This window comes from Odontesthes bonariensis, chromosome 17 (assembly GCF_027942865.1).
Source record: "Odontesthes bonariensis isolate fOdoBon6 chromosome 17, fOdoBon6.hap1, whole genome shotgun sequence".
Taxonomy (NCBI): Eukaryota; Metazoa; Chordata; class Actinopteri; order Atheriniformes; family Atherinopsidae; genus Odontesthes; species Odontesthes bonariensis.
Genome location: NC_134522.1, coordinates 17,433,620 through 17,461,243, shown reverse-complemented (window position 1 = coordinate 17,461,243; position 27,624 = coordinate 17,433,620). Strand labels below are relative to the sequence as shown.

Below are 27,624 nucleotides of genomic sequence, written 5' to 3'. Positions count from 1 at the left end.
AGTATAAAGTGAAGATGGAGAGCGGCTGAGACGAGAGGGTGGCGAGGTTTGGCTCGGACACTGCTTTTTTTACAGGTTCTTTGCCAAAAGTTTTACCTCTTCTTTTTTGTTTGTTTACTTAATTGTGTGTGTGTTTTCTCAGTGTTCTCTTTTGGTTGAAGTGTTTAGTTGTTGTTTTTTTATAAAGCGCCCAAAGGCATGGCAGTCTGAAAGCCAAAAGAGTCCTTCACTCCCTCCCTGGTACCCTCATCTGTTGCTTTTCACTGGCTATTTACTCCTTTCATTGTTTTGGCAGGCTTATCTTTCCTCCTCCCACTTCTCTTCCTCCTCCTCCTTTATCTCACACTTGTCGCCTCTCACTCTCTTATTTCCCTCTCGCAGTTATTTGGCAACATCAGAACACAGTTTTATCACAGTGGCCAGAAACAGGATAAAAGGGTGAGATCGAGCGGAGGACAGAGACAATAGATCATAGAAGAAGGATGAAGATTTCCTATGTCCTCCTACCACCTTAAGTCACCCCACTGGACTGAGAAAAAATTTCGCCAGCACAGTCACTGACACAGATATCCTTTGATTGCAGCTGACTGTGCCCATGAACATGACCTGGCAGTGCCAACCAACCTGCTGCTAAAAGACAGAACTGTCGCACAGCGGGAGGGCAGGAAGCGACTGCCTGAGGGCAGCCAGGCCTCTGTGACATTTTAGTCCTTTATGCTTCTGCAATCTGTTACTCCCCATAAAAACTAAACCTTTTTGTTAGATATTAAAAAAAAAACAAAAAAAACTAGCCTTTACACAAAAACAGATATTATCATCTCAAGTCTTTCTGCTTCCTTTATTCCTTCAAAAAACTTTAACTTTAGGGTCCCAACACGGCCAAACAGTTTCTTTTCAGTGCCTGTCTATGCTCTGGCTTCATGGTAATCTCTTTAAGTCTGACATAAACTACAGGTAGCTGTTGGTCTTTGGCCTTTTGTCATAGTTAAGGATCATCCTAGGCCTATCTAGGAAATGAACTATTATGTCTGTGTCAGATTAGTGATTGTTTGTATTCAGGTCAGTGTCACACATTACATCTCTTCGCTGCCAGTCACACATTAAACTTACACCAAGCATCCATATTTGGTGTATGCCTAAGCTCTTGGTGTACCCTGTGGCCTGTTTATCTGTAGACTAATATTAGTGGTTGCAGTACAAACCAGCCTTGCTTAGTGGAGATTTGCGCGCTAAGTCACCTCAGTCTTCTTAAACCCTAATCCTCCTAACACATCTGTGGGCTTCACACACACACACACACACACACTTCCTTTTAGCAGTCTAATTCCATGCATCACTGTTAACAGTGGAGTGTCACCTCTCAGTAGTTTGTTTGACTTATTGGGTATTTTTAACATGACAAAGGTGAGGATGGCATTCAGCGTGCTTGCAAAGCTACCCCCTGCACCTTAGGTTAGAGAGTCACATGCCCCTGAGGTGTCTTCAGGAGTCTGTTTGTTGACACCCTGCAGTGGCAAGCTGCACACCAGACACATTTATCATACGCTGGAGTAAGAGAGAGATCCAGCAATAACTGCTTCAGTGTATTTAATTGTGTGTATTGAGGAGAGGAGGAGAAGGGAGAGACAGAATGGTGGTCAAAGCTGTGTAATCCTTTAAATGTCTTCCTGCACAGAGGCCTCTGGCTCTGATCCGCCGGCCTCGGTCAGCCTGTAACGAAGTTAGAACCTTTGAGGCTGACTTGAAGCCGCTAATGGGCCTCTTTACACACACACTATAATTTATACTGTTGGGTCGCAGTGTTATGATCTGACAGTGTATTTCCTTGCTGTTTCCCATCTCAGACAAGCATGCAGTCAATGGGAATCCCACAGTGGAGCCTTTTCCAGAAGGCATGGAGACCATCATGTTTGGTGAGATGGCACAAACAGTTTTTTTTTTTCTCTAATTGGGGAATAACCAAATGTTGCGGCTGTCTTTTGAATGTTCAGTCGCTGATAAACTTAAAAGCCCATTTGTGACGCGTCCAAGAAATCCAAGTGTCCATTATCCATTTAAGGTGTTTATTGTAACAAAAATCAAAACTGTGGTCAACGAGCAGATGAAGCAAAGGGAAAAAATGATATCTTTCAATAAATAATAATGATCATAATAACGGCGAGATTATAAAGTAGAGTGACGTCTAATGACGGTCAACAAAAAATATTTGAGCTTCTAGTTCTCTTCCTTTGTGTCTCAAAACTCCCGCCACCACACCCTGGCTGTGTCACGCAATGACGTCATCAACGCAATGACGTAAAACCTATAGAAACAAACAAGCAAAGGTATACTTTGGCTCCTACATTACCGGCCCCTAATTATTATACTTCAATCAATAATAATTACATAATAAATAATAACCACACACATAAGTACATTTCAATATTATAGAGAGTCCATTATGAAGATCTTGAAAAAAGAGTGATCTTTACTGTCACTCTGAATCAGTCCATAGTCCATAGTGTATGTACTGTAGTGTGCAAGGGGCAAAGGTCAAAGTCCAAAACAAAATGAAACAAAGTCTGTTTGGGCTTTTCAAAGCCCTTCTGCCTCCAATAGAAGGCAGATTTTGTTGATTGGTCTGTTCAGAAATGAACATGACGAACGAGTCCCCTTTTGTCCAGAATGGTCTTTGCAATTTTTCCAGTGAGCCAGGTGTTTCGAGGTGCTGACTCGTCCATGATGATCACGATGTCTCCTGGTGTGAAGTTGCGTCTGATTTTAGACCATTTCTGTCTTTCATCTTCTGGCATTGCTGCTCTGCTTAGTCGGCCTCCGACTCGCAGCACATCGCTGTCCAAGATGGGATTGAGTTTATGAATGTGGCTGGTTTGCTTGACATTCATTCCTTTCCTTAGACTTGCAATTTCATGTGCAAACCTCCTCTTCTGACAAAAGCAGATTATCTCCATTTCAGCAGCAGCCAGTTCCTCCATGGTGAGATGAGGGTTTTCCAGGGTCTGAAGATTTCCTGTGTTGTTTTGTGGTGAGTTTCTGTAGCCCCTTTCACACTGAGACCCGCTACCTTAGCGGGTCCAAACTGCACCTTCGACCCGCGTCGAGCAATGTGAACGCTTGGCGTGTCAGGGTGACCCGTGTCGCCTGAAGCCGAGTTCAGGGGGCGTTGCCTAGTGGCAGAGCGTCACACGAAACACATAAAATGCTGTGCGTGTACAATGACGTAGGCACAAGCCATGCGTCGGAGGTAGGGTTAAATACACCTGTCTGCATCAAATTTTTCAAACAAACGATGGCGGGACACCTTGAGATATCGTTTATGCAATTGTATGTTCATGGAGATGTTACTTTACGGTGCGTGGGAAACCGCGCTCTCCCATCTTTCTCGCCAGCCCTTCCAGCAGAGGTCCATATAAAAATAACGTCCTCTGCTCGGAGGCTGAGGAGCTCGCGGACCTCCTTGTCTCCCCAGTTGGCCATATTAAAAAATGTCTCGAACTTGATGTAGGCTAAAACAGAGTAAAATTTGTCCTCACCTGTCGCTGTTGTTCTGAATCAGCTGTCCATTCTGTCTTTTAAACTCCTCACGTCACGCCCACGTCCGACCCGAGTCGATTGCGTTCACATCAAACTCGGCTCGGCAAAAAGACTAGGGTCCGACGCGGGTCGAAAGGCGAGTCGAGTTGATGCGGCAGCCCGGGTCGGCAGTGTGAACGCAACAGCGGACACGCTAAATTCGCGAATTAAACGCGGGTTATTCGGCAGTGTGAAAGGGGCTTGTGATGAATGTTATCTGAGCGAACATGAACACAAGTTGCTTGTTTTCTTTTTCTGCTAAGACGCAAAAGCAGTCTCTTAAATCTGAGTATCCATGCCACTGCTCTTTTCAGATGAGTCCAGGAGGAGAATGTCATGTTTCCTTTCAAAGAAAAGATTCAACTCTTAAACCCCGTGAAGCCATGTCTGCTGGGTTGGTAGCTGTGTTGACATATCTCCACTGTTGTGCATGTGAGACTTTGTGAATTTCAGCCACTCTGTTGGCCACAAAGGTGCGGAATCTGGTGGTTTTGTTGTTGATGTATTTGAGCACAGAGGTGCTATTGGTCCAGAATATAGAATCTGCCAATTCCATCTCCAGCTCCTTTCTCCACACTGTGTCCATTCTGCTTGCCATTGTAGCTGCAGTCAACTCCATTCGAGGGATAGTGGCTGGCTTTAATGGAGCCACTCTTGCTTTTCCCATCACAAATCTGTAGTGTGCTTGGCCATGGTCGTTATGTAGTAGCAGATAGCTAACAGTTCCATAACCATCTTCACATGTATCTGAAAAATGATGTAGCTGAGCAGATGCAACTGTTCCAAAGTCTGTGGGTTTGAAGCATCTGTCAACCTCGAAGTCTTCTAGCTCCTGAAGCTCTTGAATCCAACGCATCCATTCCTGTACAGTGGAATCAGGTAATTTATCATCCCAACCAACCTTTTTTCTGCACAAATCTTGCAGGATTTTCTTGGCGGTCAAGACGAAAGGTGACAATATTCCAAGGGGATCATATATCGAGCTCACTATTGAAAGGATTCCTCTTCTTGTGAGTGGTGTGTCTTTGAAGATGATTTTAAACTTGAAGACATCAGACTGTACACACCATTATACACCCAGCATTCTCTCCACAGGTAAGTTGTCACGATCCAAATCCAAATTCTTTATCTCTTTTGCTTTCTCTGTTTCAGGTATGGACATCAACACACAACGGCTGTTACTTATCCACTTGTTAAGCACAAAACCTCCTTTGAAACAAATAGCTCGCAGCTCCTGGTAGAGAGCTATTGCATCCTCCTCTGAAGCTATTGACGCGAGGCAATCATCCACGTAGAAATTGTTCATGACAGTGTTTACAGCTTGAGGGCTGAATTCCTTCACGTTGTCCTCAGCACATTTTCTAAGTGCAAAGTTTGCACAACTGGGGGACGAAGTCGCTCCAAACAGATGCACCATCATTCTGTATTCCACCATGTTCTGAGTGTAGTCTCCATCAGGCCACCATAAGAATCGTAACAAATCCCGATCTTCACTTGGCACCTTGACTTGATAAAACATTGCCTCAATATCTGCAGCGATGACAACAGCTTCTTTGCGGAATCTAGCCAAGACTCCTATTAGCGTACTGGTCAGGTCTGGCCCCTGTAAGAGCTGAGAATTCAGTGAAACTCCCTGAAACGTTGCTCCACAGTCAAACACCCCTCTTAGTTTCTTCTTTTGTGGATGTAGGACTCCATGATGGGGCAAATACCATTTTCTGCCATCACTGCGTTCCAAGACACAATCTGGTACCCTTTCAGCGTAACCTTTGGCTAACATGTCAGACACGAAGCTGGTGTAATCAGAGTGAAAAGGTGGATCCCTTTTAAATCTTTCCTTTAAGTTTAGTGTGCGTTGTTCAGCAACACTTCGGTTGTCCGGCATACATATTTCCTTTTCCTTTAAAGGTAAATGAATGCAATAATGGCCATCAACTAGTGTGGTAGATTGTGAGACCAGATCCAAAAACATCCTGTCTTCTTTTGACGGTTCCTTATCCTCTCTGACACACTCAGGGAAGTCATTTCTGAACTGTTGCTCCCACAGCTCGTCAAGTTTCACAACTGAGATCCTGTTGACATTAACTGTTGACTGTTCCTGAGCATCATCATCCCTTTTTCCCAGTGGTCCATTAACTGTCCAGCCAAGCATGGTTTTAACAGCATAAGGTCCATTTCCCACACTCTGTATAACCTCAAGTGGTTCCAGAGCCTTTGGCACGTCCGAGCCAATCAGCAGTTCTATCCCAGAATTAATTTCAGGCAGATGGACATTATTCAGATGAGACCACTGTTCGACATATTTCTGATGTGGGATGTTTCCTTGATGCACGGGCATAGTCTTCTGGGTGTATATACCTGGAAGATCACAAAAATGGCTGCTATCCAGTCCAGCAACTTCAAGACCTGAAACAATGTTGGTTCCAACGACCTTTCTTTGACCCATGGTTCTCAAAAGAATACTTGACCTTCTTCCTTGGAGCTTAAGCTTAGTCATTAGGCCCACTGTACAAAATGATGCAGTGCTACCTGGGTCAAGAAATGCATAAGTATGTACTATTGCACTCCCCTTCTTGGCTTTCACCTGCACAGGCACGATTGAAAGTTTGCAGTTATCCTCACCGGCCCCAGTAAGACCACTGGTTTGAACCGAAGCTACAGCACTCCTTTTAGCTGTGTCCTTAGTCTCTGTTTGCCATGTGTCCGTCTCATTTTTCCTTTGGTGAATATGCAACATCCTGGGATGCCTCCAACCACATATGTCACAAGTGAGTCGCTTTCTACAGTCTTTGCTGAGGTGTCCTCTGCACAAACAGCCAAAACATATTCCATTTTCTTTCATGAAAGCAATTTTCTCACTATGTGTCCTCTTTTCCAGTTTTGAACATACATCCAAAGCATGCACACCTTCACAAAACAAACAGCTTTTCAAGTCCAACAAACTTTCTTTTTCTTTCATGCCTTTTCCATTTTTGTCTTTAAGTGTCACAGTGGTGGCAAAGATACTTCCTTTTATCCTTGGTTGCGGTTGTGACTTGGACTTCCTTAGATCTTTGCTCACTGCTGGAGTGTCTTTAATATCTCCGAACACTGGGTCTGTCAAAATCCTTACTTGTCTTTCCAGGAAATACACCACCTCATTGAAGGTAGCTCTTTGTTTGTGTTTTTCCTGGATATCACAAGCCAGAGTTCTCCATTTATCCCTCAGCCGATAGGGCAATTTCTTTACAATGACAAGCATGTTTGAAGGCATGTCAGGCTCCTTCATGTAGTTCACATCTTCCATGGCGTTGCAACATCCTTGTAGAAAAAGAGTGTATGCTTGAAGGGACTTTGTGTCATCAGGTTTTATTGATGGCCATGCAAGAGCCTTGTCCATGTAAGCTCTAGCAATTTTATACTCGTTGCCAAAATGCTCCCGAAGTAAAGACTTAGCCTTCCTGTATCCTCTGTCTGAGTCCATGTGTAGGCAGCTCCTTACGATTTCCCTCGGCTGTCCTCTTGTGTATTGTTCCAAGTAATATAAACAGTCTCTGTAGTTGTCATTCTTGCTTTCAATACTGTGTTCAAATGACTTAATGAATGTTTGGTACTGAAGGGGGTCACCATCATAAACTTGAATTCCCCTCTTTGGCATAGAAGAAAGGCATTGTTGATTAATTAACAGTGCAGTGATTTCATTCTGTTTTTCCATAACTGAATATATCTTGTTCTGCTCACAATTGTTTAATGCTGCAGTCGGCAGGTTTTCAAAATTACGAGTCTAAAGTCGGAAAATTCGAACTGATACAACTTTCAGGTCCCTCCCCCAACCTCTAACAAGCTCCGAATCGCCCCCCAAACCCCTCCCCCTCTGTGGACGAGGTTGTGCACGTGAGTTCACACCAGTGTGAGCGCACACAAGCTGGGGCAGACTCACGCTCAGCAGCGTGTGCACAAGCTGTGATTGACAGGTAGGATTCCTCCACCCTAACTTGATTGGTTAAAAACAGCCGGGAGCGCTCGGTTTTTGCAAGCATGATTACAGGCTTCAGAGGGAGCTACAGATTTCGTTATTTTTCCTAAACAGCCTATTTAATATTCTACTTCCAGAATCCCATGACAGTTCAAGCTAATATGACTAAAAAAAAGTTGCCCACCGCAGCTTTAAGGTAGGTAAGATGGCTGGAGTTGTCACATGTGCATGATCACCTGCATTCACGATGCGTGAGTTGAGTGTCCTGGGATCTGTAATGGTAGGTTGGGTGCGAGTTGCAGCTGTAGGTCCTACAATGGTTTGTGGATTGGTGATGTTTGTGACGTTTTGATCTGGGAGATTATGTCCATGTGGATACATGTTTTGTGAATTTGGCACAAGAGATTTTGCTTCAACATGAAGAGCTTTCTTTCCTTGTTTTTTTTCAAAATATGACATCATACCATCAGACCTTTTAGTTAGATGAGTTTGTATGCTGATCCTCTTGCTGCTCCGAGTACATGCACCTTGGCCATAGTAGCAGCAATGTCTGCTTCCAGCTCCAACTGCTCTTTTTTCCTTTTCAACAAGTCCTCTTGTTCCTCGAGTGCATGTTTACCTTTCAGCAGTTTTTTTTCGAACAATAAGAGCAGCGACTTCAGCCTCGGCTTTAATCCGCGCAGATGATGTATTTGATGCTTTGGAACTGTGTTTGCTTCTCTTGCTGCTTGCAACATTAGACACACTGTCACCTGGTTGAATCAGTTCCTGCACATCAGATGTTGCTTTTGGGTTTAGCTGAGGGAGAGGAATTTCCTCCCTTGCTTCAACAGGTGTTTTTTCAGGTGAGATGGAAGAAGTGTCTGCCTCTGCGGCGGTTGGTAAGTCCACAGTCACATGATCTGTTTGCATAGAGTGTCTTTCAATCTCAAACAGCCATTATTTCACATCCTCCACAAAATCTGCGTTGTATTTGGTTACACGTGCAAACCAGTCCGTCTGAGTTTCTTGTTCCTCCTTAGGAAGCAATACAATAACTGATTCGTGCGCATCCTTTGCATTTTCATAAAGTTCAATCAGCTTCTCCAGGGTGACTTGCACGTTCTTTACATTTTCATCATCTTTCATGAGTTCTTTAATTTCCCGTGTGCGTCCTTTGAGTTTTTTCATCGCCGCTTGACGCTCATTTTGCAGGGTTTCAATTTTACAAGCCAACGCTTTGATTGTAAGCTTGACCGTCCTCTTCTCCATTCCATCATCCACATCCATTGTCTCACTCATTAATCCGTTCCCGTTCAGCTCCAACTTTTAGTCCGTGCGCTCTATACATTCAACAAGCAGGCACAGTGCCACAACGATTCAATGCGCGCGTTCCAAATCTCCGCTGATCTCGGCGTATCCAGCGCAAACACAAGCCAAACAGTCCCCAATAGACAAACGGCATCCACTTCAAATCCAACACATCCAAACTGTGTTCCACAATTCATAAACACACAGAAGGAATCTCAACATACCATCTCTGGCTGTGATGCGCCGCCGCTCTTTCTTTCCATTTCGTTATTCCTTTGCTTTTACGCAGCGCTCCGCTGTGGTCTTTTTTTTTAATACCGGCGAGCTGAATCCAATTCATTGCGAGTCCAAATCCAAATCTCCACAAACTTGCAAGTCCAAATCCATATCCAAATCCAAAGCTCCACAAACGTGCAAGTCCAATTGTATGTTGTATTCCAAGTCCGACAAGGATATTTTTTGTTGACTAATGTTGCGGCTGTCTTTTGAATGTTCAGTCGCTGATAAACTTAAAAGCCCATTTGTGACGCGTCCAAGAAATCCAAGTGTCCATTATCCATTTAAGGTGTTTATTGTGACAAAAATCCAAACTGTGGTCAACGAGCAGATGAAGCAAAGGGAAAAAATGATATCATTCAATAAATGATAATGATCATAATAACGGCGAGATTATAAAGTAGAGTGACGTCTAATGACGGTCAACAAAAAATATTTGAGCTTCTCGTTCTCTTTCTTTGTGTCTCAAAACTCCCGCCACCACACACAATAGGTAACATAAAATAACCACACCCCTGGCTGTGTCACGCATTGACGTCATCAACGCAATGACGTAAAACATATAGAAACAAACAAGCAAAGGTATACTTTGGCTCCTACACCAAATATAAAATCTTCTGTTACAAGTTTGGGGTTTTGTAACACATTATAACAGTACATGGTATCACAACACAAAAGCCTTGACTGTGCACGTGTTTGCGTGTGTGTGTGTGTTCAGGAATGGGCTGTTTCTGGGGAGCTGAAAAACTTTTCTGGCGGTTTCCAAGAGTCTTCTCCACACAGGTGGGCTACGCAGGTGGTTTTACACCGAACCCTACCTACCATGAGGTCTGCTCAGGTACTTCTCTTTGCATATTTTTGGGTATTTATACCTTCCACACTTAAATTCACATTATTAGGTCATGCAACCTTTCCATGATCAGGTAAAGTTGGTTTGCGTGACTTACAGAGAAAGATTGTTGAATGTACAGCTCTCTCATCCTCTTGCCTCTTCCCTTCATCTGCAGTCAACTACTCAGAATGCACTGCTCCAGATGGGCTGCACCCCCCCAATCCGCAACCCCCCTCCCGATCCCCACCCCCCCATGACCTACTTGTAAGGATTGGGCTCTGTACTGTGCTGTACTGCGGCGTTTTCACCAACAGAAGTTACTGTGTATGAAGCGCCATGAAAGCACTTCTTTCCAAGAGAATATAATTTGACAAACATGATGCTTGAAACACAAGCGCGTGTTCTGTGTTCTGTTTGCTATCTAAGATGTTGAAAATGTTTGGCTACTTGTCTCGTTCCATTTTCCTCATCACAGCCGTCATATCTGCTTTATGTGGGGAGTTGATGTATAATTCAAATGAAGATGTCTGGCTGTGCGCCACTGTCTTGTGTTGCAGGAGTCATGAGCTGTTAGTTTGGGGTTTCTCTAATTCTCGGGGCGCATCATTGCAGGCATAGAGTCAAGGTGCGGTCACAGCATGAGACTCGTGGAGAGGAGGGAAAGGATGCTCTGGGATCGGCTGGCAGGTTTTCTGAGCAGAACCCTCCACATGATTTCTGTCAGGAGCTTCCCAGTCCCGGTTTCCATCGGCTCCCCAGCAACAAGATGCTCAGCTGTGGAGGAAGTCGGAGATGGAAACGGATGACAGAAAAACAGAGACTAAGTGCAGTGGCAAGGGAGGGGATGGGTCAAATAAACTTTTGAGGGGAAATAAAATTTGAGAAAAAAATTGAGAAAAAGAATGGTTACCTGTCTGTCGGGTGAGAGAGTGCATGTGTTGCTCCAGTGGCCATGACGGAACAGAACACTGCGACAGCATGAGACCGAGGAGCTGTCAACACAGCCAGGGCAGGGCAGGACAGATAGATAGACAGACAGAAAGAGGAGGATGATGGAAGTGTCAGAAGAGACAGGGGGAGGAGAGAAGTACTGGCAGATAGGTGGATGGTCTGACAGACATAAACCAGAGAGGTTGTGGTGCAGTCAGATTACTCTTGAGTGGACAGATACATGCAGACAGCTAAGAGTGAAGAATTTATTATGTTATCACCAATCAGCATATTTGATCTCATCTGATTAACAGCACAAACGCAGTCCATGGTACCAGATGTTTGCAGCATATAATCAAGAGCCTAAAACAGCTAAAACGCTTTGTGCTCTGCGTGAAGTGAAACACAAACCCAAAAACAAACAAACAAAAAAAATTAAGCTCATACTGTCACTGATTTTCAAAAACCTGTCTAACAGCTGTATATTAGCGAATATGGCTGTACAGGTGCTGGTCAACGAATTAGAATAATTTGAAATAGTGCAATCATTAAATTCTTTGAATGCATTTTTTGTGCAGAAAGCAAATCAGGTGTTCACCGCACCTGTCCTACTCGTTAGACTAATCACAGAACTCGTTACCTGTAAAAAATTTGCTCAGCTGATCTTTCCAAAAGGCCCATTTAGGCCATTTAACTGTGACACTGTTGTTTTATTGAATTAGAATAATGGAGAAACCGTTTCATTGAATTAGAATAATTTTTATTATAATTAGAATCATCACTTTCTCAGTATTTTGTGGCTGCCCCCTTGGCTTGTATGACTGCCTGAAGTCTCCGCGGCATCGATTTGACCAGCTTGTCGCAAGTTTCCGCACTCACAGCTTCCCAGGCAGTGGCGATGTTCTGCTTCAGTTGGTCCAACGTAGTAGGCTTTCTGTCGCGAATTTTCCGCTTGACGATGGCCCAAAGGTTTTCAATGACATTGAGGTCAGGCGAGTTGGCCGGCCATGCCAAAACTTCAAGCTGTTTTTTAGTGAACCAATCTTTGGTCGACTTTGCCGCATGAGCCGGTGCAAGATCCTGTTGAAATATGAAGTCTTCTTCGCCGAACTGTTCCTCAACAGTCGGAATCAGGAACGTTTCCAGAACATCTTGATATACGGCAGCATTGACAGTCTTCTTGAGGAAGCAGAGTTTCCCTACACCTCGAGCGGACATGCATCCCCAGACCATAACGCTCTGGGGAAACTTGACGGATCTTTTCACGCACTCGTGGTTGTACTGTAGGGAAACTCTGCTTCCTCAAGAAGACTGTCAATGCGGCCGTATATCAAGATGTTCTGGAAACGTTCCTGATTCCGACTGTTGAGGAACAGTTCGGCGAAGAAGACTTCATATTTCAACAGGATCTTGCACCGGCTCATGCGGCAAAGTCGACTAAAGATTGGTTCACTAAAAAACAGCTTGAAGTTTTGGCATGGCCGGCCAACTCGCCTGACCTCAATGTCATTGAAAACCTTTGGGCCATCGTCAAGCGGAAAATTCGCGACAGAAAGCCTACTACGTTGGACCAACTGAAGCAGAACATCGCCACTGCCTGGGAAGCTGTGAGTGCGGAAACTTGCGACAAGCTGGTCAAATCGATGCCGCGGAGACTTCAGGCAGTCATACAAGCCAAGGGGGCAGCCACAAAATACTGAGAAAGTGATGATTCTAATTATAATAAAAATTATTCTAATTCAATGAAACGGTTTCTCCATTATTCTAATTCAATAAAACAACAGTGTCACAGTTAAATGGCCTAAATGGGCCTTTTGGAAAGATCAGCTGAGCAAATTTTTTACAGGTAACGAGATCTGTGATTAGTCTAACGAGTAGGACAGGTGCGGTGAACACCTGATTTGCTTTCTGCACAAAAAATGCATTCAAAGAATTTAATGATTGCACTATTTCAAATTATTCTAATTCGTTGACCAGCACCTGTATGTATGGTACATTATTGAGATGGAAAAAGTCACATGTTATGCCTGATGTTTTGTTAAACTTTGGTCACTGCTGGCATTAGAAATGAGAAATATCACAAGCCAGTTCCACCTGTAGTCCTGACGCTTCAGCAGTGGAATAGCTTCAGAACCGATGGATGAACATCAAAGCCTCTTAACACAAAAGTGAAAGCTCTACAGACGGCAGTAATTACTCTTGTCACTGTTGCTTGCTAGGAAAGTGTTATTAAAGGTAATTTCAAGCATTTTAATTGGTGTCCAGTGCTGCATCCCTCATTCCTGTTCTGAGCGGCAGGGAAAAGTTCAACTAAAAAAGGGCAACAGGATGGCATGTTGATTCGTGTAGCCAGGGGCACCCTAAAGGTTATTCACCATGCTGAATGGTCCTTCAGCCAAAAATTGAATCTCTAGCAGCTTTAGTGGCGCTGATCCTTGTTACTTCTGAGCCTCTCGCCCCCTTCATATGGGACAAGCTCGGTGAGTCATGGCGTAAAGCCATCTTTTTTTTCCAACAGGTCTTGACAGGGGCTATGGCTCCAATTGAATTTTTATCATTCTTGTTGATTTCGCCGGTCCTTGACTGAGAGCCTACAACTCACTTAGGACTGTGGGTACAGCAAAAATGGATGCAGTCCCACAGGGTTGATCTCTGGTAAAGAATAGCATGTGCTTGCATGCTGCCATTTCCCTCAAAAAAGAAAAAGTGAACAGTTCTACCAAATGTGAACTATTTTTTTGTCAAATACTTCTAAACGACTGAAACCCTCTGCAAAGCTTAAGTAATAACTGTTTAAACTGCTGAAGTGCTCCCTGTTTATTCAGCTTGAAATTATCTATTTTTCAAGCAAAGTAACTTTTCAATTTCAATGTATTTGTTTTAATAAAAAGGGGACATGTACGTTGCTTATAATTTGAATTAATTTGAATGTTCACAAGTCAGCTAAGAGGCTTAACTTCATTGGCTGTCCAATGAAGTGAGGAATTGGGTCTCACACAAGATGTGTGAATCAGGCATTTCTTTTTCCTATTTCCTAGGATTTCCAGATGCATCCGTCTGTGCGATATGTACCATTGTTGTTCGTCCGAGGTTGTATGTACTTAGTTTTAAGACCTGGTGAGGACCAGATCATTTTTGTGGAATATTTTTTTTTTTTTGTCAAATCACTTCCTGATACGTAACCTTTTGAATTCGTATTTATGAAGAGTCTCCTGTTTGAGAATGCCTGCAGGCAGTTGGATGAAGGTCTGGGGTCCTGTCACCTACAGACAAGAACCAGTGTCTATGAGCTTTTGTCAGCCTCCACAACAAGCTCCAGCCTTTACCGAGCCTTCTTTCTCTCTCTATCTGCCTCTTTCTCTGACACTTTTTCTCCCCCGTGGTGCCATGAGCAATAACAGCACATAGTGGATTCAACCTGACTCTCCTCTACCTGTGGCACTTGCACTCGGTGACACGTGCACACACGAGTCTGGCATGCCTTTCCTCTGCCGTGCTTTGCAATTTTAACTTGGAGTTGCTTTTATTTCCGCATTAACTAGCTGTTATGTTGAGTGTTTTCAATGTAGAGGGACAGAATGGAATGAGATCTATTCCACTTAATGTTGATGAATGCAAATTTGTGATTTCCCTCCAGGTCTGACAGGCCACACTGAGGTGGTGAGAGTTGTCTTCTCGCCTAAAGACATCAGCCTTGAGGAGCTGCTCAAACGCTTTTGGGAGAACCACGATCCTACACAAGGTAGCAGCGCACTCACACACAAACCTCAAAGTCGCGCTCAAATAAGACCCATCCCAAGGGGCACAAAGTTTATTAGAGCAGAAGGATGATGCCCAGGCATGTGCCTGTGTGTGTGTTGTCGCTGGGGGGAGGTCTCGTGGTTTTAAGTCAACGCTAGACAGTGTTAATGTGTCTGAGATCCAGCCATCCATGGAGGGACACACCAGTGTGTGGCATGTACAAGCCCCATTTGTGAAAGTGTAGCTGAGCATGTGCACGGCATCTACTTTATCCAGTATAAAAAAGCCTTTTATCATTCAGTTCTCCTATGGGCTTTTAACTTAGGTCGTGATTGTACTAAATTATATTTTTCTATGTCGAAGGATGTCTGGGAATTTTTCATTTAATCATTTTTTTTATTTTTTTTTAGTTGTCAATCACTGGAAGCTAATGATTGTTTTTAAAAACCGAGCTGCCGTGGCATAATATTTCACCTTAGTAATTTAAATGTTTGGCTTGTGATGCATATATCTACACAACTCCATAAAGATTGCCCCATAACCGCCACACACGCACACACAGCGTCGATAAGAGAACCCCTGGAAACCCATCTCTCCACCTCTTCAAGTCTGTTGCTCTCTTTTTTTCCGTGTTCACTGGAGGAGGTAATGTAAGAACATTAATGCATCAGGAGGACACATGGAGGGTGTGTGTGCATGTATGTGTGAGAGGGAAAAGATGGGCAAAGTGGCACTCTGCTCGCTCATATTGAATGAAGGGAGGGAGATGACAAGTTGGGAAGAGATGGATCAAAGATTCATAGGCCCAACCTTCAGCCTTAAAACAAGCACGCACACCACACTCTGCGCTGCTGGCCGCGCCAGTCCCGTTATCCTTTTTGCATCTCTCACGATTGCATCCGTGTGACGTAAATCCACCAAAATATACACCGTGTTTTCCAAAGTACAACCACTACTCATAGAAATGCATACACAAGCGGAGTGGTCAACTCTTCAGTTTGTGGTTTGTTTATGAAGGAAAGAACAGACTTTTGAAGTTGGTCTGAGAAGCACATCCTCCATCAGAAGAGATTTGTCCCCTGTTCACCACAGTCTTGGGCAGAGATGCGTCTCACTTCTGGCAAAGGCACAGGCAGGGTTGAGCCGACATGCTACAGGGCATGAGAGGGAGGCAGTGAGGCCAAAAGAGTAGTCATACATTTCCCCTGACTCAATGCCTTGTCTCATCTCATGTTTTATTAATTGTATGCAGCTTATTTTCTATGCACTCTGCTTTGTTTTTTTTGGTCACAGTTAAGACCAAGCGACATATTTAGAAAATAACCGCAAACTCAAATATACACTCCCCCACCCCACCTACCCAAACACACACACGCACACACAGGACTGTTGTTCCTTGTGTGTGACTTAAATATGAATCCTTGCCGCTTCTCTCCTCTCAGATTCGGGGTTTACGTGTAGCAGAAATTCTTCTGATTTGACAAATGTAGCGTGGAGTGGTGGAAAGGGGCCCGCTGGCTGTGCCTTCACGCATGCTTAAGCTCCAATTTATTCTGTCCACCTTAGAGCTGGGCTTAAAAGAGAATGGAGAAATTAAGGAAGTTCACTCTTCTCCCTTTTAACTCCACAGATTTACTGCCGATGGAGCATGGAGACGAGCCTAGAAGCATTATGTATTCTGTTTTCTCCTGACACGTATCAACACAGCGCACAGGTTTATTTAATACTCTGTGTATATTCAGTTGCATGTAATACTTCCTTGTAATTCATATATATGAGTGTGCATCTTCAATTGTGTGCATGCACATATATGTGAGTGTGCGTGTATGTGTTTTGATTTCTGTGCCTCCCTGCTTTGCCTCAGTTCAAAAGGGTTTAGTCCCGACAACGTGATGTCGGGCTGCATCAGCTCAGCCAATCCCGGCCTGGATAGCAACATTAGCAGCCAATAAGAAACTCCCAGCAGCCTTTGCTGTATGCCCTCTTTCCATATTCAGCAACACTATTCTCAATCTGCTGGCTTCCCTGGGATGTTGCATAAACCCCCCCAATTCAACATGCTTCCATATCATAAGTTTCTTATGTCTGTGTTGAGACATCTCTTCAGGAGAACACCTTCACAAGAGTTCCTGCCAAGTGCTCGAGTTCAGACAAACCGTCAACAAAGTGGGCTTCTGCTTGTCAGAAGCCTACTTTTCTTGCCTGAAAAGATGATTTGATTTGGAATGATCACTTTTTACACACAAACACATCTTGCTGTATTTTCACACACTGCTCATCACTTATATTTGACTTCCAATCACATGTAAGGGCTCATGCAACCATTTGGATATGTGAACTGGCGTAACTCATGGCCATACTATACAAGCAGAAGCTGCATGAAGCTGCACATGCAGATCATCATCTTGTTACACCTTTAGGGCTTGATTTCCTCCCTGGTTTCCTTGTCCCCTTAACTGATAATGGAGGGTGGAACATGTTACATGGCCTTTTTTCATTCTGCCAACTTTTCAAGTCATCCATCTATTTTTCTCTTTTACTCATACTCTGCTATTCTGTCACTCTGCCTGTCTTTGAAATGCTTTGATGTATTCAAAGATAAAGTCATTGCTTCTTCTCGCCCCTCTCTCGATGATTCTTTGCCTTCTCCTCCTCTCTTCTGTCCCGCAATTCTTTGCTCCCTGCACATTTGCGCATTATTCCCCATCCTCCCCCACCTCACCCGCTTCACCTGCACCCCCCATCCTTGTCCTCTTCGAAGTGAAGGGAGCAGAGGGGCAACTGAGTGAGCAAGCGGCCCAAAGCCCGTCAGTACATCCGCAGAGCAGCACACTGAGTCGACCGCTCCCTGAGGCCATCCGCTCATCACACGAACACACTCACTTCTCTTTTATCTCTTAGTCACTCTCTCCTCCCTTCTCCTCACCCCAACCCCCACCCCCATCTTCAACGCTCTCCCATCTCATCCTCCAACCCCCCTTTAGCCGCCCTTCATCTTAACAACCGAGGCTTTCCCCCATTCTTATTGTTTCCTCCTCATCTCTTTCCCTCTCCTTTACTTCCTCTTCCCTCATTCCCTTCATCTTCTCTATTTTTTTTGAGGCCATGTAGTATTTATGGTGTGGGCTGCTGATGCTGCGTCAGTGAACAGGCATCACAGGCATATGCCGATAGACACAAAAGCAGAAATGCACAGCTAAAATGGCCGACGCAGCTGTCCTCATTTGATAACGTCTGCACGTACATGCACGCTCACCCTAGTAGGCAAGTGCCGGTGGAGTCACAGAGTACAGAGTGGTATATTCCAATCTATTTAACAAGTTTGAAAATGTTGGCTATAATTTTTCTTCATTTGAGCACTCGGCTTGATTTATTTTTTCATAAAACCTACATAATGCAATGTTGACTGTTTGCTGGGTTGTTGCACTCTTCGTGATGACCTATTTTTGCAGCTTATCACATAGATCAGTAAGATTTCTTATCACAGTGTCACAGATTTAGCATTTCTTGGGTCAGATCACAAAATGAACATCAATCAAGCTGTCTTCCATCTGGTGGCAGTTACGTTCTGACAGCTGAAATGAGCATGAATATTCCTTTATATAATATCTTAACCCCAGCTGGCTGCGACACACGCCAATTCCCTGTTGGGGTACCCCATATTCCCCTGTGTCACTCCATCCCTCAATGTTAGGGGTGCCCCTGCCATCTAAAGCAACCCCCCCAGAGGAGACCTTGACCTCTGACCTGTGGCCTCAGCCACCCCCACACTTCTAACTCGACCCCTATTCTCTCATGTGGTTGGCTGATGATGCTGTGCTCATTACCAGGTGTCAGTTATTACACCCTCACATATGCTGACGGCCTTAATTTATGGAGATTGTGGCACGTGTGCGCGCAGTATGGGGGTTGAGCCCACGCGTGTCCTTCTGTTTGCATTGAAAATGATACATTTTAAATTTACTTTTCTTTTCACTCTTGAATTTGTAAGACCGAATGTGTGTAACTGTCAGTGTCTCCACTGACCCCGTTTCATCTTGCTTGGACATACATGGGCTTAAAGATGAGAACTGGATTTAAGGAATGTGAGTCTCGAAAAAAAGCTTGAACTTAGTTTAGCTAAATGAAGCCTGATAAAGTATTAGATGCAGAAAAGCCCACATAGACCATAGATTTGAATTGACTGTTAGTTGTCAGATGAATATAAAAGTTTATTTTTGCCAGAAAATGATGTGCAGCAATTCAAAAAACCTGTATACAAATCTACAAACATTTTTACTCCAGGAATTGAAGCTACTTACTTTAAACTGAGGAAGTTGTAAGAATGTTAGTGTTCTGGGATTTGGCGCAGCGAACATCTGAATAAGGAAAATACGTTTGAATCATTTACTAAGACTTCTGAGCTGAATGCTGCTCTAAGTTGATTGTGATATAATTTCAGGAATCCAACGTATGATCTCATCTGGACAGATTTGTGTACAACAGTAGTGCAAACTGTACTTGCTAGATTTAGATACATCTAAAGATAAATGACAAAAGGGCCAGAGTCCCACGGCTCTGACAGCGCGCCCAGAACCATGAAGTGATCGTGTTAGGGAGAATGGCTCCAGTATAGTGAAAATAAAGCTGAAACTAAAGCTGTTCTCTCACATTAACTCCGAACTCTCTGCTGTTGTTTGTTCACACATGAAAAAATCAATATGAGATTGCGAGATTTGCTCTCATTACTGGAAAACGGATCATCGCCGTGATTGTGGCGATGCACACAGAGTCACAGTACTTTTGCTGAGCAACACTGATTAAAGATTGCCCCTGTATGTGTTGTGTCACCATCTCACAGCCAGGAAAAGATCACATTGTTTTCCTGTCTTTATAAATGCGTGTGTGCACAGCACGCGTATGTGTGTGTGTGTGTGTGTGTGTGCAGGCAAGTGTGTGCGTGTGTCCACTGGGGATGCTCTCACCATCCCAACTCGGTACTCTGCCTCTGTCTCCAGCGCGTCAGGAGCGGCTTACATAAGAACAGGGCAAAAATAGCAGCTGAGAGAGGAGCGGATGAGAGAGATCTGCTGGCACGCACACGGTCGTAATGGGACCGCGGGGCACGGCACAAGCCTGCGTACTATCACACACACACACAGGGAACACTGCAGTTATCAGGAATTCAGTCTTTTGTTTTTGCATGCTTTCTATATACAATAGTAAAAACGACACCTCCATCGACACCAAATAATCGTTCGTTGATGGTGGCGTGATGCAGGGCAGGGTTAAAGCTTTCTCTAGACTCAACTGTGTAAATATTGCATTTAAGTGCACGAAGATGGAGCGAGGGTGGGAGGGGGAGGGGGAGGGGAAAACAAGGGAAAAGAAGAGGAAAAAGAAACTACATTAGATAGTTCATTAGTGCCTACTCTTTCTCCCTCTAATTGGTACACACTGCCAAGTGCAATGATTCTGAACTCACTTCAGATATTTTTCCTCCATGCTCAGAAGCATGCAAGAAGTTCACCAATTATGCAAAAAACTTCTTAATTACAGACACTGACAATAGCTTTACTGTTAAAAGTTTGCTATATTTTCTTCTCCATAATCAAATCATTAGTTTTCCTTTGTCCCCTTGCCTCATTTGCAATCTTATCTTGTTTTACATTCATCCCAGTGTTAACTGTACTCCTGAGATGAGCCAGGAGGGAATGAGTTCAAAAAGACGAGGGGAAGTACTCGAAGCAGTGAAGAGTTGAGACCGATCTCAGCTTTTGCAGTTGTTATCGAGTGAAGAGTTTTCGTGTGAAAAGATTCTAGAGAGAATAAACTGGGGTCGGTCACAGGAGTGGGTGGAATGGACGTCTCAAGATGTGGACACGCACGATTCTGCATCCATGAAATGACCGACCATAATCAAGCCAACAAAAAAATAACCAGGCACTGTCGCCATCGCTTCCTCAGAGAGAGGGAAGAGACTCACAATCTCTGGCAACGTTTATTGTTAAGAATCTGCTGCTTTATTCGGTTGTCGAGAACCTTGGTTTTTCCTCTGATGCTTTTGACCTTGGAGCTACAGTAGAAGCTCTGCTCACACATATTCAGTTTATAGAAACTTACTGTGTTTCTCAGAGTGAGAATCCTCTTGATCTCTACCCAGTGTTTTTTCAGTGGACGGCCTCGCAAAAAGATAAACACCCTGTGCTATAAATGGTGACATGTAAGAGCGCTCCGGCATATTTAGTTGACCCAGAAATGGGCCAGTAGTATTTGCACATCATCACTGCTTTTCTGCTGCTTGACATCAGGGTGTAAGGATCAGTATGAAATTAGTGCCTAGACCTAACAAATCTTGGCAAGTTGCATGTGATTTGTGGACTTTAGAGGAAATAAGACTGATATGATTGGATTTGTTGATGGAAAAACCGCTTTGTGTAGTTAACCTGTAATTTGAGGATGAAATACATTTATATGCAACATGTATCTTTAGCATACTAATAATTAACACATTCACTGATATCAATTCGAATTGTTTTGCCAAAAAATGCTCAACACCACTAATGCTCAAAAACACAGAAAGCATCGGACAACGAGTCTCTTCCTTCTCTGTTTCCACCTTACAAGTGCTCGATAGACATCAGCATCACACTAATTTCTTTCTGAAGGTTTTACATTTTCTTTTTCTTGAAGTGGACCCATCTCTTGCAGTCCAACGAGCACATGAAGATGTAGCATTTGCACATATGGCGTAGAGAGTAACAAACGGAATCCGTAAGAAAATAAGTTAGCAGACCATGAGGCAAGAGCAAGAGAAGAAATGTGAATTAACACAAATTCCAGAAGCAAGGAGGGAAAAATGATGTGCTTTTATCCCCAACAGCCTACAGGGACAAGCTGAGTGGAGACAATTTTTTTTTTCTGTTCAAGAGAAACACTGGAAGAGATTTTACAGAGTTGCAAGAATTCTCAGCGGGTTTGAACACAACAAAAAGTGTGCGTGTACATTTATGTCCTCGGGGTTGTGCATGAACGTCTCTTGGAGAGAGTAGCTACTCCCATGGAGACTTGAGAAACCTCACCATCACCCTCCCGCTTTCTGTGACTTGGGCTTCCATTTGTGTTAAAGGGGCTATATTAAAATTTCCCATTTTTGGGGAGGGGCAGGTAATTAATTAATATTTTCAGCTCCGTGGCTATAGGTCACTGACCCCTAAAGGCGTTATGTGCATGTGTATGCACATGTGTGACCCCTTTGCCCCTCCTCTTCTGTCCACCCCCATTACCCTCTGCTTTCAGAAGCAAGACACTCATGCATAATGCAGAGAGAACAGGGAGGCTCTCATTAATAATTACTGCCGCCTTTGATGGATGGAGAAAATAACGATGGGGGCTGTTAAAAATGGAGAAAAGGAGATAACAGAGGCAAGAACCAGAAACCAGAGTTTTTTGGGTGGTATTTGTTGCTATTGTAGTTTTTGGAACTGGGTGCTTATGTGGGTGGATTTGGAGTTGGTATAAGCGAGGGCTGGGTTGATAGATAGTAAGTCCTTCTCTCATAGTAGACGTATCTCAAGGAAATTAATCTTAATTTAGTTGGAACCAGCTTCTACCACTCGTGCATTTGTCCTCGTCTCCTGCATTTTCTTTTGATTATTTTCTAATTTTCTTGTATCGACCACCAGTTTCTCAAAGGGAGATTTTACAGCTTTAAAATACTTCAGTATTAATCAAATCACAGTAGTCAAACTAAGAACTTTACAAAACATAATTTGGTTTCCTCTCATAATGGGCTTTTTTTTTATATATATATGTGAGCTTGAACATGCATATGCAAGAGTAGATGTGTGTATGAGTGAGCGATTTGGGTGGTCAGTACCACAGGTCAGCATGGAGGGTCGCTTGAACAGAAAGACTACAACAACCCTGCCAGCCAGCCAATGAGAGAAAAGGCTTTGGTGGATAGCCAATTGCGGAGTGACTTGGTGGCCTTTGATGGAGGGGCCACATTAGCTTCGTCACTGAACAACAGTGCTGGGGGCAAGATGGCCAACATCCAGCACTGCAGAGATGGAGAAAAAAGGATGAGGGTGGAGATAAATACAGAAACATAAGGAGATACATTGTTTGAACAAATGATTTTTTTGAGATTGCAGAATATATGGTTTGTCTGTTGTGGTTTAGATGTATATATTCTGTGAAAATGTTAAGAATACAGGTTATTAGAAAACACTGCATTTCTTATTTTATGGGGAATTTTTCATACTGATTTTGTTACTTTTGTGCAAAGCTAGACTAACTTAACTTTAGTTAAAAAGATATTTTTTGGCAAGATCCTCCTTGAGAAGCAACAAAAAGTTCAAAACAATTAATTTTATTGAAATAAATGCCATGAAAATAGCATTGTATGTTCATTTTCCCTATTAAGTTACATTCCTCACTCGTGCACTGGAGCCCTGAAACTTTAGGTATAATATGTTCTGGGAAGGTCGCATGTGCAGAGGCAAATGCATCATTCAGTTGGGCCTTACTTAAAAATATTTCCTTTTTTGAGTGGTGTTAATATTTGATGGGGGAAAAAGCTGCAGAGGGCTGAACGGGGGTTTGGTGGTTAGCACCGTCGCCTCAAAGCTAAAGGGTTCCTGGTTGAATCCTGGCTGGGGCCTTTCTGTGTGGAGTTTGCATGTTCTCCCTGTGTATGCGTGGTTTCTCTCCGGGTACTCCGGCTTTCTCCCAACGTCCAAAAACATGCATGTTAGGTTAATTGGTGACTCTAAATTGAACTTAGGAGCATAGACGTCGGAACCAGGGGTGCGGGCTCCATCCCCTCCCATTGCATCCTATCAGCCTCCCCCCCACTGCATTACGCTTTAAAAGAATAAAGAATCTGAATTTAAACTAAATTTGTCTGACTCACATTTATCTCTTTCATATAACTAATGCATAGATCTATGCTTTTGATGTGATATGCAGCCTGCCTGACTACATACAGTAGCCCAGGGCGAGAGCAGGCAGTTCTTGAGGCGGCTCAGAGGAAACGAGTGGATGTGGGTTCCCCGCAACTGACCCCCTTTCCACGAGAGCAGCTAAGCCTTGAGCTGGACATACTGAGGGATGTGTGTAGGGGACGAGAAGTTAGCACCATCCAGGATGTTGTGTCCATCCTGCAAACCTTGCAGCCCCAAACCCGCTCCATGCTGTCAGAGGTGGAGAAGCCCATATCTGTCGCAGCATCCGAGCGCTCTTTCTCAGCCTTGCGCAGGCTGAAAACCTGGCTGCGCAACACCATGACGCAGGAGAGGCCAACACATTTGGCCATTATGAACACTCACAGTGACCTTATGGATGAAAGCCATGTCTCGACCCTGCTTAAAATTTTCATCAGTAGGTCAACTGACAAATTGCATGAAAGCCCTGAGTCATGATCGCAGACTTTTCTTTTTTTCATTTGTGGTGTATTTTATCTGCTATGCCTGGGTATGTTAAGTATCGCTACTGAATAAATGACACATTCAAGGATACAAATAACGCTATTATGTTCTTTAAATGGCTTGATTTAGTTATCAAAGTTTCATTTTCTTAACAATGAAGATGCAGTGTTCATCCATTCAAGTTCTCCTATGACTGCATGCTATTACCAAATAACTTCAAATCAAATCCTTGATCATTGATAAGTGTGCGTGCTTCCCCTGCCCCTCCCAACAAAAACCCCGCTCCCCCTCTTAGAAAATAGTTCCGACGTCCATGCCTAGGAGTGAGTGTGAGCATGGATGGTCGTTTGTCTCCGTGTGGCCCTGTGATGGACTGGCAACCTATCCAGGCTGTATCCTGCCTCTTGCCCAATGACAGCTGGGATATGCTCCAGCCCCCCTGCGACCCTGAGTTGGATTAAGTGGGTATAGAAAATAGAAGGATGGATGGATGGATGGAAAAAGCTGCAGAGAAATTCCAGACCTGATTTTTCAGATATTGTCTGTTATTCATTTTCTCCATCAGTTTTTCCTCTGATCATCTGCCCCTTGGCCACATTTGTAGAACAGATATGCATATGAGGAGTGAGCCTATGAGCGTGTCCATCTCTACGGGCATCTCTATGGCTCATTCAGAGAATTATTTAATTTAATATTTAAATTACAAACTTGCTTTTTTGTTTGTTTTTATTTAAATATGATGAAAAGAAAAATACAGTGAAAAGGTCTTTGGGTTGTGTTGAAGTCACCATTCTCACAAACAATGACCAGTGCCTCCTTAAACCATAACCTGGCTTCAGAAAAACGCTTTTCCTGTGCGTGTTATTTGCAACTTTACTCAATAAAGTTGATTTTGAAGGTTAAAGTTAAGGTTTAAGTCTTTTCTGGGGTTGTTGTGGAAGATTTTAAATGTAGTTTTTCTTTTACATTTAAAAAAAAAACTACCCTTAAATACCTACAATGTGCATGTCTTTACTTCGGCAGTATTTTCCCCATAACGCAGTTTTTTTATGTTGTTGTTATTTTCATCGCACTTGAAACACACAAGCATTTAATATTGTGGAGGAGAATATTCAGTGAAGCAAATTCTCTGAGGCAGCAACATTAGTTATTGTGAGTTTATTCAATGTGTGTCGGAGAGCAGGCACTGACTGCTTGTCTGTTCTGATTTGAACGAGGACCAGATGAATGCTTATAGCCGTTATGCTTGAACAGGCTGTGTCGCAGATAGGTTGTGACACTCCATGATGTAAGGTAACGTTCAATCTGAGGAGAACAAGATATGCAGATCATTGTGTCAGGGAGATGTCTTGCCTGCACTGTCAGAGGAAATTGTTATTCTCACATGACGTAAATAGAAGGTCAGCTGTTGACTGGGGTAACTTACAGTATGTTGTCTGCCAAAATGCTTTTTAAGCTGATATGCAAAACAGACCTGTTAATTATGAGTAGAGCTATGCAGATTTTTTTTTAAATGGTATTTTAGTGGTAACATCTAAGTGGTTGATACTCATGACTCTGTATTTTTTGTCGCCAGTCTCAAGTGGTCATTCGAGGAGCCGCATTTTTTAAACATTTTTGAATAAGTGAGTTTCTGTGCACTGTCATCTCAGAGGTGCCGGTGCCGCTAGAGATAAAAAAAAAACTAGAGCTTGTCGCGATCTGGAAGAGCGAAGCAATCAAACATAGACGAAAGGGAGCTGTTGTGCAAAAAACTTAGGCAACGACCATAAATATAGGTGGAAAATGTTCCGTTTTCCAAAGCGGATTGCATTGTTTTAACAAAAAGGGGGAAAAGACTGTGGATTCAGGCCTTTAAAAATGGCAGATAATGGCAGAGTCCCCACGTTCATGAAGGCAGTGAAAGTCTGCAGACCAACTGCACAACTTGAAACACAGTGCTCTGCTCCAGCGACGTAAAACTTTATCTTTTCTTTATGAGTACATATAACGTAGTTATGTGCATCTAAGGATTTCTGTGCACACAGATTTTCCTTAAACACTTGTTCTCTCAGTTGATTGTGTGTATAGTTCTGGAATAGTGTATGGACTTTTTAAACTCAGATTCACAGTCCGAGCCACCAAGGCTTCCAGTGAAGCCTTAAACAATTAATTCAGTCACTGTGTGTAATGTGAACACTCTTACGTGATGAAAAACCAACAGGTAATGACTGTCTGTGGTGCAGGTTGGATTAATTGTCACTGCTTTATTTGTAGCATATGGAAGCAGAGAAAGAAAGCTCTTTGGGGTGGGGGGGACGACACTGTGAGCAACTATCTGGTGAGCGTAGAGGAGCTTTTAGATACTGAGAAGCCAGATATCTCCCGCAGGAGTTGGTGGATAGCAAAACAGATAAAAGGAGTGTTCAAACTCAAATTTATTGGACGGGCGCAAACACAACTCCAAATGAATGCCAATACAGCTCTGCGCTTGTTGTATAAACAAGCGACCATTTGCCAACATGTTAGCAAATCAGCTTCTATAAGGTGATTAGCAGCCACTGGTGTGTTTACAGCTTGTTTTTCTGCCCTACAGTAGCCAGAGAATTAATAATCAAGAAACTCGACAGAGAAATAGAGACGTGTCAAGAAGAAACAGCTGTATCTAAAAAGGTTCTGAATTCACTGACAGACTCGGAATGAGCTTCTCCATTAACGTTCTGTTTATATTCATGTTCTTGTTTAAAAGACTAGTTGACCGTCTAAATGATGCCGCCGTCAGCCGGCTGAAAATTAAATGTGCTACAACTACAGAAAAGTGCAAGGACACCACTGGCTGGAGCCTATAACTAAAGGCCAAAGATGGAGTACGACGAGGATTTACACCGACACATTAAGTAAAAAAAAGATGACGGTAACACGACACATACGCTGAGGGTGAGACATTGAGAGATAACAACAGAGGCCTGCTGTTGATGCATTCGTTGACGCCAAAGCTGCTCATTATTGCAGCATCTGAAAAGCATCGACGTGACAGCAGCTGTTTGGCCTTCTAATCAAGGTGCACTAGGCCTGGGCTTTCTCCAAACACACTGATGTAAAGCTGATGAAAATTTTGACAGAGCCACACAGATGGCAAACAAAGAAGACAATTCAACCACCGACATGTGCCCATGGCCCTACACACCACTGGCCTCCCTTTTGGAAGCCCAAATCTTCTGCAGTCTCTGGGCTCGGTTCACTTTGTGAATTCAATGCAGGATCATGACATGTTTGTGGATAACCTTTTACATGCAAATCAGACTGCGCCTGGTGTGACTGTGGCACTTATGCTATGTGTCTTCTGCAGGTATGAGGCAGCAGAATGACCACGGCACTCAATATCGTTCGGCCATTTACACGTCCAGCCATACCCAACAGGAGCTTGCACTGAAGAGTAAAGCAGCGTTCCAGCAGGTATTACATTCCACACGAGCACACACATAAAAAGGTTTTATCACAGCACTTACTCAAGCATGGATTTGTGTGGAAGTAAACCATGTGTAAAGTAGTCCTGGTAGAGTAGCTTTGAAAAAAAAAAAAGGTTAAAAAGCGTCAATTTTTGTAATTTTGTGTTCATTGTTGAGACATAACTTGAT

The 27,624-nt window shown here is 43.4% G+C and overlaps 1 protein-coding gene across 4 annotated transcripts in view; it reads left to right on the top strand.

Annotated features, from left to right (window-relative positions):
- Positions 1–27,624, top strand: part of msrab (methionine sulfoxide reductase Ab) — a 46,286-nt gene that overhangs the window by 6,027 nt on the left and 12,635 nt on the right. For 2 of the 4 annotated variants that reach the window (XM_075448038.1, XM_075448041.1), the window contains exons 2-5: positions 1,845–1,913; positions 9,813–9,932; positions 14,494–14,598; positions 27,336–27,442. In XM_075448038.1, coding sequence (XP_075304153.1) covers positions 1,845–1,913; positions 9,813–9,932; positions 14,494–14,598; positions 27,336–27,442 — 401 coding nt within the window. The remainder of the gene's footprint in view (positions 1–1,844; positions 1,914–9,812; positions 9,933–14,493; positions 14,599–27,335; positions 27,443–27,624) is intronic. The other 2 variants (XM_075448039.1, XM_075448040.1) reach the window with 2 other exon arrangements.